The sequence below is a fragment of the Rhinatrema bivittatum genome, chromosome 3, assembly GCF_901001135.1.
Source record: "Rhinatrema bivittatum chromosome 3, aRhiBiv1.1, whole genome shotgun sequence".
NCBI classification, from domain to species: domain Eukaryota; kingdom Metazoa; phylum Chordata; class Amphibia; order Gymnophiona; family Rhinatrematidae; genus Rhinatrema; species Rhinatrema bivittatum.
In genome coordinates, this window is record NC_042617.1 from 271287230 (window position 1) to 271300527 (window position 13298).

Below are 13298 nucleotides of genomic sequence, written 5' to 3' on the forward strand. Positions count from 1 at the left end.
ATACTCAATCTCAATAATACACTATATCACCTCCTATTTAAGTTTTCAAATCTTCAATGTGTTGATATAAATCAACTCGTACAGCAAGTGTATCAAATCATTGATTAATCTATATGAATCCAATTTAAACTAGAAAAATTTTTTTTAAATGGAGAAAATCTTTAAGGAAAGAAGAGGAAGGTTTCCTATAAGTTCATATGTCACCACATCCAATGGTGTATGTAATTCTAATCATAAACAGACCTCCTCCCGCCAGTGTTTTTTGTATATTTATGTTTTAGCATGAAATATATTAAGGCAGTTAATGGCTATAATTAGAAGATATTCTTGATTCAACACAACAAGCGATTTTAAACATTATAGTTATATAAATAAAAATATATTTTAATATATTTCACGCTAAAACATAAATATACAAAAAACACTGGCGGGAGGAGGTCGGTTTATGATTAGAATCACATACACCATTGGATGTGGTGACATATGAACTTATATGAAACCTTCCTCTTCTTTCCTTAAAGATTTTCTCCATTTAAAAATGTTTTTCTAGTTTAAATTGGATTCATATAGATTAATCAATGATTTGATACACTTGCTGTACGAGTTGACTTAAATAGGAGGTGATATCGTGTATTATTAAGAAAGAATTTGAGACACTAGCCACAGAGGGAAAAAACAAACAAAAACCTCTCGCAAGTACATTTGAAGCAAAAAGCCTTGAGAGAACTGTTTGGTCCACTACATGACCAAGGGGTTACAGGGTTTTCTGGAAGAACAAGGAAACAGAAAAACTGAATGAATTTTCCGCCTTGGTCTTTACTGAGGGGGATATTGGGAATATAGCAATGCTGGAAACATTATTTGGTGGTGGTGATTCTGAGCAACTAAAAGCAAATTTGTGTGATAATGGAAGATATAATAGATCAAATTGACAAACGGTAATAAACTGCCAGGACTAGGATACAATCCACCCCCGAGTTCTGAAAGAACTCAAACATGAAACTGCAAACCTGTTACTGGCAACCTGTAATGAATCATTTAAAACAGCCATAATACCTGAAGATTGGAAGATGGCCAACATAACACTAGTTTTTGAAAAGGGATCCAGGAAACTAGAGACTAGTGAACCTGACACATTGGTGCCAGGCAAAATGGTAGAAGCCAACCTTAAAAGCAAAATTACTGGCCATATAGACGGACATGGCTTAAGAAGAAAGAGAAGATACAAAAAGAAAAAAAATGGACAGCCCTAAATCCTGACAAAGCAAGCACCAAAAAACTATTAGAAAAAGAATAGAAAAAAAGGAACAGAGCTGCAAAAAAAAACAAACAAAAAAAAACCCAATCACTGGCAGTATAGAGAAAGGAAAATACATTCTAGTATGACAGCAGAAGGAAAATGACTGAGGCGGCTTGTGTGGTGCTGGTGTATGGGATATTATTCACCCATGTCCATAAACACTTCTTTCTGAGCTCTGAGGCGGTCAACCACTTGGTGTGGCTGAATTTTGTCCTGCTTGCCCATGAAGAACTAATTACGTGTATCCAGGATGAATCGTGCTTGGATTCCTTTGCTTTTCTTTTTTTTTTTTTCTTTCCCCTTTTCTTAATATCACCTACGTTTCATTTCCTCCTGTGGGTAAGTTTGAGGACTAACAATGTCTTCTGATAACATTCAAATGATTTCATTCTATTTTCTTATTTCCTTTGGTGATCTGCAGACCATATTTTCTTTAAATTTATTTTAATTTTATTTCACTGAAAAAAAAAAAAAAACCACCCACAAATAAATGAAATATATTATTTTATCCTGGCTTTATAGCCACGATTAATTTTACTGACTGACATTTATGCTTAGATTCTCTTCTGAGAATGCTGTTCATTGCTTTGGGCTAACTGTAAATCTAACAGCATGAAATGAATAAGCTGGGTGCGCACTGCTGTACAACACAGAAGAAATCTAGTTCAGCAGCAGGCCAAAATATTTATTAAACACACACACACACACGAGACATAAGTACATAAAAAAAAACGCAACCCAGAATCCTCTAGCAGGGATACAAACCTTCTTTGCGGACTCTGCTCCCTAGAGTGGTCTCTGGACTGGCCAGCAGCGCGTGAAATGCCGGCACGCTCTGATGCTGCCCCGCTGTCAACGTTTCCTCCATACTGGGCACCTCCCTCTCCAAGGTCCTAGCCTTCCAGGGGGCCTTGGGAAGCACCGGAAGCTTCTCGGCAGACGGCGGCTCCACTCTGGGTTTCAGCTTGGGCGCGTTTTTACTGGGAGTCCCACCGCAGTAATCTGGAGGGGGGAAGGTTCCCATGCCGCTATCCAGAGTGCGTGTCAGGGAACCACAGGCTGGAAAGAGGAAAAAAACAGGCTGCTTTTGCTGGGCGGAGCTTCCTGCACAAATCTTTCCATGTCAGTGCAATAAGGCTATATAAATAGCAGTTGCATTTCATAGTGGGATGCGGGGGGGATGAGAGAGGGCCCAACACTACTAATATAACAACATCCCAGAACTAGTTCAACACCACAGTAGTAACCAGGAAACAGATCACACACTTGGTTAATTTCCCCAAACCATATTCTTTGAAAGTCATATCATTTTATTTCTGACTGGGAATCAACAACCGCATTTTTCCTGCCGAAGTTCCATGCAGAGCACAAGCCCAGCTCCAAAATAACTTTGGGCAGTGTTAAGTGTACAGTTTGGCAGAGATTACGATTCAGACAGTAACTCAGGACGTATACCACTGGCAGTCCAACAGCCACCCTCGCTGGCAGAGTGTCCCTACCTGGGAAATGCTGGGATGTGACAGATTCAACAAGATTTTCATCAGAAGGCACTTCCCCTCTCATCACCACATCTTTATTCTGCTAACAAGGAAAAAGGTTTTAGAAGAGAGGTCACACCACAATGCAAACAGGGTCTTTGGATTCTCCCGTTTCAATCCCGTTCCCATTTGTTCCCTACCCTATTTGCTTTTTTGACCCATCACTGAAATTCTCAGCTCGGTGCACAAAGTATTGTCCATACAGACTCCAAGGTCCTTTTCCTGGGTAGTGACTCCCCTTACAGAATCCAGCAGTGCGTACCTCTAGTTGGGATTATTTTTTCCTATGTGCATCACACTGCACTTTTCTACATTAAAATTTCACCTGCCATTCAGATGCCTATTCTCCTAGTCTCACAAGGTCCCTCTGCAGTACCTCACAACGTGTTGCCATTTTAACAATTTGAAGAATTTTTTTTTTTTGCCATCTGCAGATTTGATCGCCTCACTAATCATTCCCTTATCCAGGGCATTTATGAATGCATTAAACAGCACAGGTCCAAAAACAGACTCCTAGGGCACTCCACTAGTAACTTTTGGGAAAACTGAGCATTTAGTCCTGCCCTCTGCACACCTCAAAAATAGGGTTTACACTACAAATCTACACCAAGGTTAATTATCTTGTAAACAACTCTATCACTGTAATTCAGCCACCTTGCTAGAGATGGTTTCAAAGATGGTAATAGTCTTGCCTTCCAATGTGCAAAACAAATTGCTTAGGGTTATGAATTTGCTGAGTTCTTGGCAAATAAACCTTTAATGATATTTATAGATCTAATGTACACATGGGGACCCTTCCTTCACAGTTTATATTTTTTTTTCTGGTAATTTCTGTGCTTGTTATAATGAACAAAAATGGGAGAAAAATCAGTGGAATAAAAAAAAAAGTCGTCTTTTTCCCCCTACTGATTTTCTCCTGTTTTTGTCTGTAGTAATAAATATTGAGAAACTCCCAGGAAAAATAAAAACTGAAAATGAAGGTCCCTATATATGCAGTTGCTTTTTCTTTGCATTAATAGGATGGGACTAAATGCAGGCAATACAAATTTTACAAAACATGTGAAAATAAGACTGGACTAGGAAAAAAGGAGAGCACAGCCCTTAGTATTCCTTTGTTTGAGAACTATAGATTATAGTTGTGATGCTGCCTCTTTTGGCTGAATAAATTGCAATAAAAAATTCTGGTTTTAATTATAAGGAAAAAAAAAGTGGGAGGGGTGGTGGAGTTTAAAAACTTAGACCCCAGAGCCAAGATAGTTTTCGAACAGTTAGGAACGGAGAGCCTAGATGCGTTAATAAATAAGATGGATATCTGGGTAACAATAATTCCCTTCCACATATGGGACTTTGATGGCCAAAATGGTCGCTATGTGGACAATAAGGGTAGATACTGTTTCACAGCCTCAATTTTGGATAAAGCAGAGTTGCTTACCTGTAACAGATGTTCTCCGAAGACAGCAGGATGTTAGTCCTCACACATGAGTGGTATCATCAGATGGAGCCCCGGATGTGGAAAACTTATGTCAAAGTTTCTAGGCACATTTAGGGGCCGATGCAATAGAGTGCAGTCAGACACGGGTTAAATAGGCGCTAATCCACCCCCTAATGCAATAAGGGGATTGGCGCCTATTTAACGTGCGTCCAACGCGGAGTGAACGAGATAGCGCTCTTCACATGCAAATGCATGTGAATGAGACTTTTACTCATTCACTCCAAATGTGAAAAAATAAATGTGTGTCTCAGACGCACATTTATCGCTCAGCTATTAACGCCTGCCTGGAGCAGGCGTTAATAGCTGAGCGCATTGAAAAGAAATACAGAAAAGCAGAAAAAACTGCTTTCTGTACTTCTTTAATAGTTAAAAAAAAAAATAACAAAAAACTTCAGCCGGCTGCATTGAAGACAGACACCGATAAACTCTGCGTCGGTTTTCATAACTGACAGACTGCCAGTATCTGCGGGATCGCGTTAGCAAGGAGGCACTAAGGTCGTGCAAGTGACCCTAGCGCCTCCTTGCTAGCGCGACCCCCTAATTTGCTTATAGCATGATGCCCCCCCCCCTTGCTGGCACCATGTGCATGTTAAGAAAGCGGGCGCTAACTTTTCAGCGCCCGCTTTCCGCGTTTTTTTTATAGCATCGGCTCTGAGCATGCCCTATACCATGCGTTCATGCAGGGTCCCTCTCTAATCTTGTAACATAGAATTATAATTAAAACAAAACATAGGAGAAACCCAACCATGCGGGGTGGCAGGCAGGTTTCGTGATGACCAACATCCTGCTGTCCTCGGAGAACACCTGTTACAGGTAAGCAACTCTGTTTTCTCCAAAGACAAGCAGGATGGTAGTCCTCACACATGGGCGAATCCCTAGCTAAAGGCTGCTCCCCAACACAAAAAGGGGATCAACAGACCCCTAATCAGGTGCCAATGGGCACAGCAATGGTGCTGTTCGTAACAGAGGGGGAGACAACCTGAACCCAAACTATGGGCCCTAGGCCGGAAGAATTGGGTTCTATACCTCAAACAGGTTCCAAAGGATAGACTGGCCGAACTTACTGTCACGTCGGCTATCTCTATCCAGACAATAGTGAGATATGAATGTGTGGAGAGAACTCCACGTTCCAGCCTTGCAGATCTCCTTCATGGGAACTGCTCGTGAGTGGGCCACCGATGCTGCCATGGCACTGACAGAATGAGCCTTGACATGACCCTCCAAGATGCAGTCCAGCCTGGACATAACAGAAGGAGATGCAATCTGCTAGCCAACTGGATAGTGTCTGTTTGGCAATGGCAATAGCTAACATATTCCTATCAAAAGAAATAAAAAGCTGGGTGGACTATCTATGGGCTTCTGTCTGCTCCAAATAGAAGGCTAAGGCTCGCTTGCAGTCCAAACTGTGAGGTGCTCATTCACCTTGGTGTGAACGGGGCCTGGGAAAGAATGTTGGTAGGATGATGGACTGGTTAAGTTGGAAGTCTATCACTTCCTTAGGCAGGAACTTAGGATGCATACGCAAGAACACCCTATCATGATAAAACTTAGTGTAAGGTGGATAAGTCACTAAGGCCTGGAGCTCGCTGACCCTGCATGCTGAGGTGATAGTCACCAAAAATATGACCTTCCAGGTCACGTACTTCAGGTCACAGGTGCGCAGTGGCTCAAAAGGAGCTTTCATCAGCTGAGCTAACACCACGCTGAGGTCCCAAGGCACAGCGGAAGGCCTTAGGGGAGGCTTCAACTGAAGCAGGCCCCGCATGAATCGTGCAACTATAGGCTGTACATAAATGGGCGTACCATCTAAACCTTGGTGGTATGCATCAATTGCACTGAGAGGAACCCTAATAGAGCTGGGTTTTAAGCCAGCTTCAGATAGGTGTAGAAGGTAAGCAGGCAATTTTTGTGTGGGGCAGGAGAACAGACCTAGGACCTTCGGCTCATACCACACAGAAAACCTCCACCACTTCAGTCCATAGGACTTTCTAGTGGAAAGCTTTCTAGAAGCTTCAGAACCAGAGACACATCCTCAGAGAGATTGAGTGGTTGTAGGATTAACCTCGCAACATCCAGGCTGGGAGAGACAGGGCCTGGAGGGTTGGGATGTCGATCTTACGTGATAAGATCTGGGGAAGTCCAGAGGCTGATCGGTCTCCAGATGGACAACTCCCATAGGAGTGGAAACAAGACCTGTCTCGGCCAATGGGGGGCTATGAGGATCATAGTCCCCTTGCCTCGCAAAGCTTCAAGAGAGTCTTCACCACTAAGGGAATTGGAGAATATGCAGAGGACCCTTGCCCCAGTGATGGGCAAGGGCATCCTAGACTGTTTGCCATCTGACCTATACAGGGAGCAGAACAGAGGCACCTTCCTGTTGCAAGGGGATGTGAACAGATCTACATCTGGGCTCTCCCAGAGGTGAAATATCCAATTCGCTACCCCCCTGGTCCAGGGATTACTCATGGAGTCTGAAGGCTTGACTCATGCTGTCTGCTACCACATTCTCTGTACCGGCCAGGTACATGGCCCTTAGCACTATCCCGTGGGATAGGACCCATGACCAGATCTGGACCACTTCCTGACACAGGAGGTACAATCCCATGCCTCCCTGCTTGTCGACAAATCACATGGCTTCCTGGTTATAGGTTTGGATCAAGGCAACTTTGTTGGACAGCCAATCTCTGAAAGCCTATAGCATGTACCTGATCGCCCAAAGCTCCAGGAAGTTGATTTCATAAGAGCATTCCTGAGTGGACCAGAGACCCTGGGTACTAAGCCCATCCACATGGGCTCCCCACCCCAGGATGGACGCATCTGTGGTTAGGACAATTTGGGTAGGGGGACTTCAAAAAGAGATTCCCCACTCAAGATTTAAAAGTACCCGCCACCAGGACAATGAGTCCTGGAGAGATGGGGTGACGAATGCAGTCCTGGAGGCTCTGACTGGTCTGGCACCACTACAACCTCAGGGTCCATTGGTTCTGCGCATGTATAAATGCGACAAGGGAGTGATATGGACGGTTGCAGCCATGTGGCCCAACAGCTTCAACACATGCCAGGCTGACACCTGCTGGCTCTGCTGAATCTCTGCCGCTATGGTTGTCAAGGTGACTGCTCTTTGATAAGGCAAAAGAAGGCCTTGGCCTGAGTCATGTCTAGCAGGACTCCTGTGAAGTCCAATTGAAGTGATGAGCTGAGATGGGATTTCGGGTAGTTAATGAACAACTATAGTGACTAACACCTGGATGGTCAAGCGCATGGACATAGCAGCCCTTGCCTGTGATGTGCTCTTAACCAGCCAATTGTCCATATAAGGGAAAACATGCACTCCCAGCCTGCGAAGCTGTGCCACTACCATGGCCAGGCATTTTGTGAAGACTTGCGGGGCTGAACCTAGCCCCAATGGCAAAACCCAGTACTGGAAATGCTGTTTTCCCACCACAAATTGGAGATTCTTACTGTGCCCGGGGAATATCTCAATATGAATATATATATCCTTTAGATCGAGGGAGCATAGCCAATCCCCTCTTTTGTAAAATGGGAATCAAGGTGCCCAGGGAAACCATCTTGAACTTTTAATTTTTTTAGAAACTTGTTCAAGGCCCTTAGGTCTAGGATGGAACTGAGTCCTCCTGTCCTCTTTGGAATCAGGAAGTACTTTGATTAGAATCCCTGCCCTCTTTCCTCTGGTGGTATGGCTGTTGAGAGAGAGAGGAGAGCTCTGCTAGCAGTACCTGCTGATGTGCTAGTGGCCCCCAAAATGGACACGGAGGGCAATTTGTCAGGACACCCAATAGGTTCAATTGATACCCTTGACAGACGATGGAAAGAGCCCACTGGACAGAGGTTATACTGGGCCACTGGTTCACGAAGAACCGCAGCCTGCCCCTGACCGGAGGGTCCATCATTCTGGGTAGGGCCTACGCTCCCTACAACCCAGTCAAAACCCAGTCCCTGGAATTGACTGAGGCACCAGCTGGGGCGGTGGATCTCTGCTGCCTAGGACAGCCGTGGAAGCCCTGATGGTGTTGACGGGAGTGAGGGGTCAGAGGATAGTACTTCCTTTGCCAAAAGAAAGAATTCCTCTGTTCCTGTCTCGCCGGCCTCCTAGAAGAGGACGACGGGTCAGGCGTGCCTGCGGAGAGTTGTTGGAGGGTTTCATGGTGGTCCAAAAGTTGGGTCATGGCGTCCCTCATCCTCTCCCTGAAGAGATTCTCCCCAGTACACGGCATGTCTGTGAGTCATTCTTGTACCTCTGGTCAAAGATCCAAGGTCCGCAGCCATGCCATTCTGCGGGCACAGATTCCTGCTGCAGAAATTCTAGATGCCATCTCAAAAACATTGTAGGTCACTCGGACCTCATGTTTTCTGCACTTCAGGCCCTTATGCACCAGCGCCCTGAAGATATCCTGTTCTTGAGGCAGCTGCTTGGCCACTTCCCGCACCTGCTTCTAGATGTTCTGCAAGTACTGGTTCATGTAGAGCTGGTAGGCAGCAATCAGGCAGTTGATCATGGCATCTTGAAACAAACATCTTCCTCCCAAGAGTGTCCATCACTCTGTGGTCCTTCCCCAGAATCACCGAGGAATGAGTCTGAGAATGCTTGGCCCTCAAGGGCGGATTTGACACCACCAACTGATGGAGCAGCTGCCGCTTATCAAATCCAGCACCCTTCTAGATTAGGAAAACCCCATCTGCCTTATTAACGTGAAGCACTGTGAGGGGGTGTTCCCATATCCTCAGCAGCAGCTCCTTAAGGATCTCGTGCATCAGGACTGCCATGATCTCCTTAGGAGGTTCCATGAACTGGAGGATCTCAAGCATTTTGTGCCTGACATCCTTCTCCATTAACAACTGAAACGGGATGGCTTCTGCCATCAACCTCACAAACCCTGCGAAGGTCAAGTCCTCAGGCAGAGACTTCCTTCACTCCTCTGGAGAAGGGACTGATGGGAGACCCTTGTCGGAGGACTCCTAAGCATCATCCCCTCCAGGGTCATAGGGGTCCTCATCCTCACTGTGAGCTACAGTGGACGGGGCCCTAGGTGCTCAGCCTTCATCCACAGGTGCAGGCACCGGTAAAACTGAACGGGAGACTGCAGGCCTTGACATCTCTGCCGGCCCAGGTGGAGCTTCCTTCGCAGAGGAAACGGCAACAGCCACCGTATTAGAAGGGGGAGGCCTCAGTGCCCCACCAGGCACCAATGCTCTCTCGGGAACCAACACCAGCTGGGTTGGTAATGCACCGATAAGTACGTTGAGCTTCTCTTGTGGCAGTATAAAAATGGGTGGCACTGGGTCCAGTGCAGTTGGTGCCACAGGACCGAAGCCCTGCAGTGCCCGCTCCACTGCCAGCTGGACTCTGCGCTCCAGCTTCTCCTCAAATGTTGCTGATGCCAACAATGACCGAGAAGGAAGGAGGGGTGGCCAGATCTTCTTCAGTGACTGGCATCAGGACTGGTGGAGACAGTCACGGACCCTCAGCACCGATGGAGGACTGGCACTCCTCACAGCAGGGGTCAATTTGGGGGCATCGCAGCATGAGCCAGTGCATCCCCGTGCAAGGACATGGACTGATGCCAATGCTTCTTCGGCTTCTCTCGATGCTCATCCTGGTCTTTTCCTGGTGCTGAGATCAATGAGGAGGAACCTGATGTCCTCAGCCTGCAGGAGATTGACAGTCCCGCCAATGTTGATGGCTTGGTGTCTGTGTGGCTCCCTGGGCCATCAATGCCAATGCCGCCGATGACTCAGACTTCTTCGACCCGAAGAGCTCTTCCATCTTGTCGAGTTGAAGTTGACACCCTTCGGGGTCATCTAGGTGCATAAGCAGCAACCCGACATCATGCGATGACTCCAGGCAGAGGACAAATATATCATGCGGATCAGTGATGGCACAGAGGCATCGCCAAAAACCGGATGTGGCCATGTTGGATGAAACAAAAGGGGTGCAATGCAAAAATGATGGTGGTGGGCAGCGATGGCTGGTGGGCCCCGATGCACAGTCGCCACGGGGAATCAACCGCAAAAGCAAACCTACCATAATCACCGAAAACCCTAACTAGGAACACTACAGGAAGGCATTGAGACGGATCCGGTGACCAAATAACGCCAAAAACCTGCAAAAAACACGAGAAAAGGAAAATTTTCCACAAGGCCAAAACAGCCAAAAGTGAGCTCACTCACACTGTGAGGTTTACAGCTCCATGGAAAGAGAGACTGGAGAAGGACCCCATGTGGATGCAGGATACAGGGCATGCTAGGCATGATCAGTGTTTTCCACATCGGGGCTCCATCTGATGATATCATCTATGTGTGAGGGCTACCATCTTGCTTGTACTCAGAGAAAAAAAAATCCAGAATTGGCTGGGCTTGTGCTTTTAAAGGGTCTATTTTTTTTTTGTCTTGCACTAATAAGAAAAGTTTTGCTCATATGGAATAGGCAGCCTTGTTAGTAGATTGTTTCCTCAACTTCAGTAGACTGCTTTGGTTGACTATAAAATCCCTTTTTTTCTTGACTATGCTCTGAACCTCCATGCCATTAGGCTTAGTAATGCTGGGCCTGTATAAAGAATTGGTCTTTGGCTGATGTTGATGAGTGAAGTCTTAAAATACTTCTTTTGCTAGCTCTTCTACCCTGGGGAAAACCAGGACCTCCTTTTTCAATATGGGGCTATGATACTGAATCCTTTCCACCTTGGTAGTGTCCTCTGAATCCGAGAATATGGAAGCACACATCAAGAAACATAGCAGATTACTGAATCTTCCAAAAATTTTGTTCCCTTGCAGATCATGTAGGGTTTTGATTATCCAGGGGACCAGGCAGTAGAAATGAGTAAATTTGAGGGTGGTAGTGGTACCTGAAGCAAAATAATGACTTAGTTTGAAAGCTTTTCTTTTATCACTTATAATGGCAGGGTTTAAGGTCTGAATCAGTGGGACGTACAGGTTTGTTCTGTACCTTGTTTCCTGAAGTTACTGATGAACTTGGGGGAGATGATTCATCTTGCTGTTCAGGTACTTCCTTGCCCTTGGCTTTGAATTCTCTTTTTTTTTTTGCCAGTGTGTTGTCAGTAAAAATGCCTGGATAGTCCCCTCAGCTAAAGAGACCAATCCAGCAAACTGGGGGCTAGGAATCTGAAGTAACAGACTCTGCATTGACTGCTTGTTGTTCTCCACCCCACCCAAAAAAGAAAAAATAGAAAAGCAAGCCACAACTTCAGAGAGTCCCAAAAGGTAAGAAGCAATCCAAATTCCTCAACCAAATAGCTGGTAACTGTAACAGCTTAGGTCCCGCCAGATGTAGACAGTAACTTATCGAGTAAGCAGAAGGAACGCAATAGCATTCTTAGAGGACTCCCTACCGTGGGGGCCAATGTAACAAGCTGCACTGACCCTACCACAGGTTTTAATTCCTGTTTTCAGCACAGGTTTTTTTGGGGGTTTTTTTTTTTTTTTTTAGTGCCAACTTAACCCAGGTAGAAGACACTCAAAACAGGCTGGGCTGGAGCAGAACTCCTCCATCCTCCCGAACCCCTTTCTACCCAGTAGAGATCATTCCATCCGGACTGGGTCGAAGCAGAACTCCCTCACCCTCCTAAATCCCCCCCTCCTATCCATTTACACAGCCCAAACCTTCCAAATTCCTCCCATTCCTAGGCAACCCCAGTCAAAGAAGAACTTGCCTCCTCCGGGAGGGCTGCTGCCTCTACTGGTAGCCGATTGGTGCTTCCACTGTCAGGTCCAATCCCCTTTCAGAATTCTGAGAGGACTACCTTCTTAAAGGTAGTCCTCCAGCATAGCTCTCTACTTCAACGGCAGGGGGGAAGAAAAACTGATACTACACGCATATCCAGCATAGCTCCCTGCTTCAACGGCAGGGGAGAAGAAAAACAACCAATAAGGGCTGAATAACACAGTCTGGGTAAAACAAACATGGGTGTAGCTTGCTTATTGCGGCGGTTACTACCCCTACTACCCCTAACTAATCAAGCTTGATATTTCACTTGGTTGCAGCTCCATCACTGCTCTCTACATTAATGGTGGGGGTGGAAGGGAAATAGAACCAAAGAGCTAAGAGAAACAGATAAGTATGAGAGAAAAATGTGAAGCTTGCTGGGCAGACTGGATGGGCCGTTTGGTCTTCTTCTGCCGTCATTTCTATGTTTCTATGTTTCTATGTTTTGAAGGGGATTGGTCCTTTCACCAATAGCTGACTGTGGAGGTCCAATCAAAGGTCCAATCCTCTTTTCAGAATTCTGAGAGGACTACCTTCTTAAAGGGGATTGGTCCTTTCACCAATAGCTGACTGTGGAGGACCAAGCAGCAGACAGTGAAGGAGTGAATGTTAAGTGCCAGTAAGAGGTTATGTCCTTCTAGGGATGGGGGAAATTTGGAGGGCTCAGGCTATATAGATGGGTAGCAGAGGGTTTGGGAGGGTGGGGCAATTTCGCTTTGGCCCAGCCTAGGCTGTTTGGTGGGTTCTCTACTGGGTTGCAGGGGGTTCTGCTCTGGCCCTGCTAGTTTGTTTTAGCATGGGAGGAGGATCAATCTGCTTGGGAGGGGAGGAAGGACTTGTCCAGCTGGGCTTGGCATCGGGTCATAGTAGGAGGGAAGAAGATGTAAAATAATCAGGGAACTTTTCTTTCCCTTTTTTTGGTATAGATTTTCTGATTTAATGCAAAATGGCTGTTGAGTAAAAAAAAAAAAAGCTGTTTAGCTTTTTTTTTTTTTTTTTTTTATACACACTCCTGGTCTATTTGCATGTTATTAGATTTCTGGATCCTGAAGGGCCCACTTATTTTAACGCACACTTTAAATCAAACCCCTGCTAAAATCTAACTCAGATTTTAGTGCGGGTTTTATTACAATCAGCCCTGTGATAAATTGTGGAAGTCTTGGGGAAAAAACAGCCTTGGCTGGTAAGGACTGGATCCTTGGTAGGCTGCTGGCGTTGCCGTCACGA

At 45.7% G+C, this 13298-nt stretch overlaps 1 protein-coding gene across 2 annotated transcripts in view; it reads right to left on the bottom strand.

Annotated features, from left to right (window-relative positions):
* Positions 1–13298, bottom strand: part of NCKAP5L (NCK associated protein 5 like) — a 127991-nt gene that overhangs the window by 13985 nt on the left and 100708 nt on the right. The window contains exons 9-10 of one of the 2 annotated variants that reach the window (XM_029594618.1): positions 2800–2878; positions 2066–2359 (exon numbers count right to left, since the gene is read on the bottom strand). In XM_029594618.1, the coding sequence (XP_029450478.1) occupies positions 2066–2359; positions 2800–2878 (373 nt within the window). Of the gene's footprint in view, positions 1–2065; positions 2360–2799; positions 2882–13298 lie in introns of both variants that reach the window. The other variant, XM_029594616.1, reaches the window with a different exon arrangement.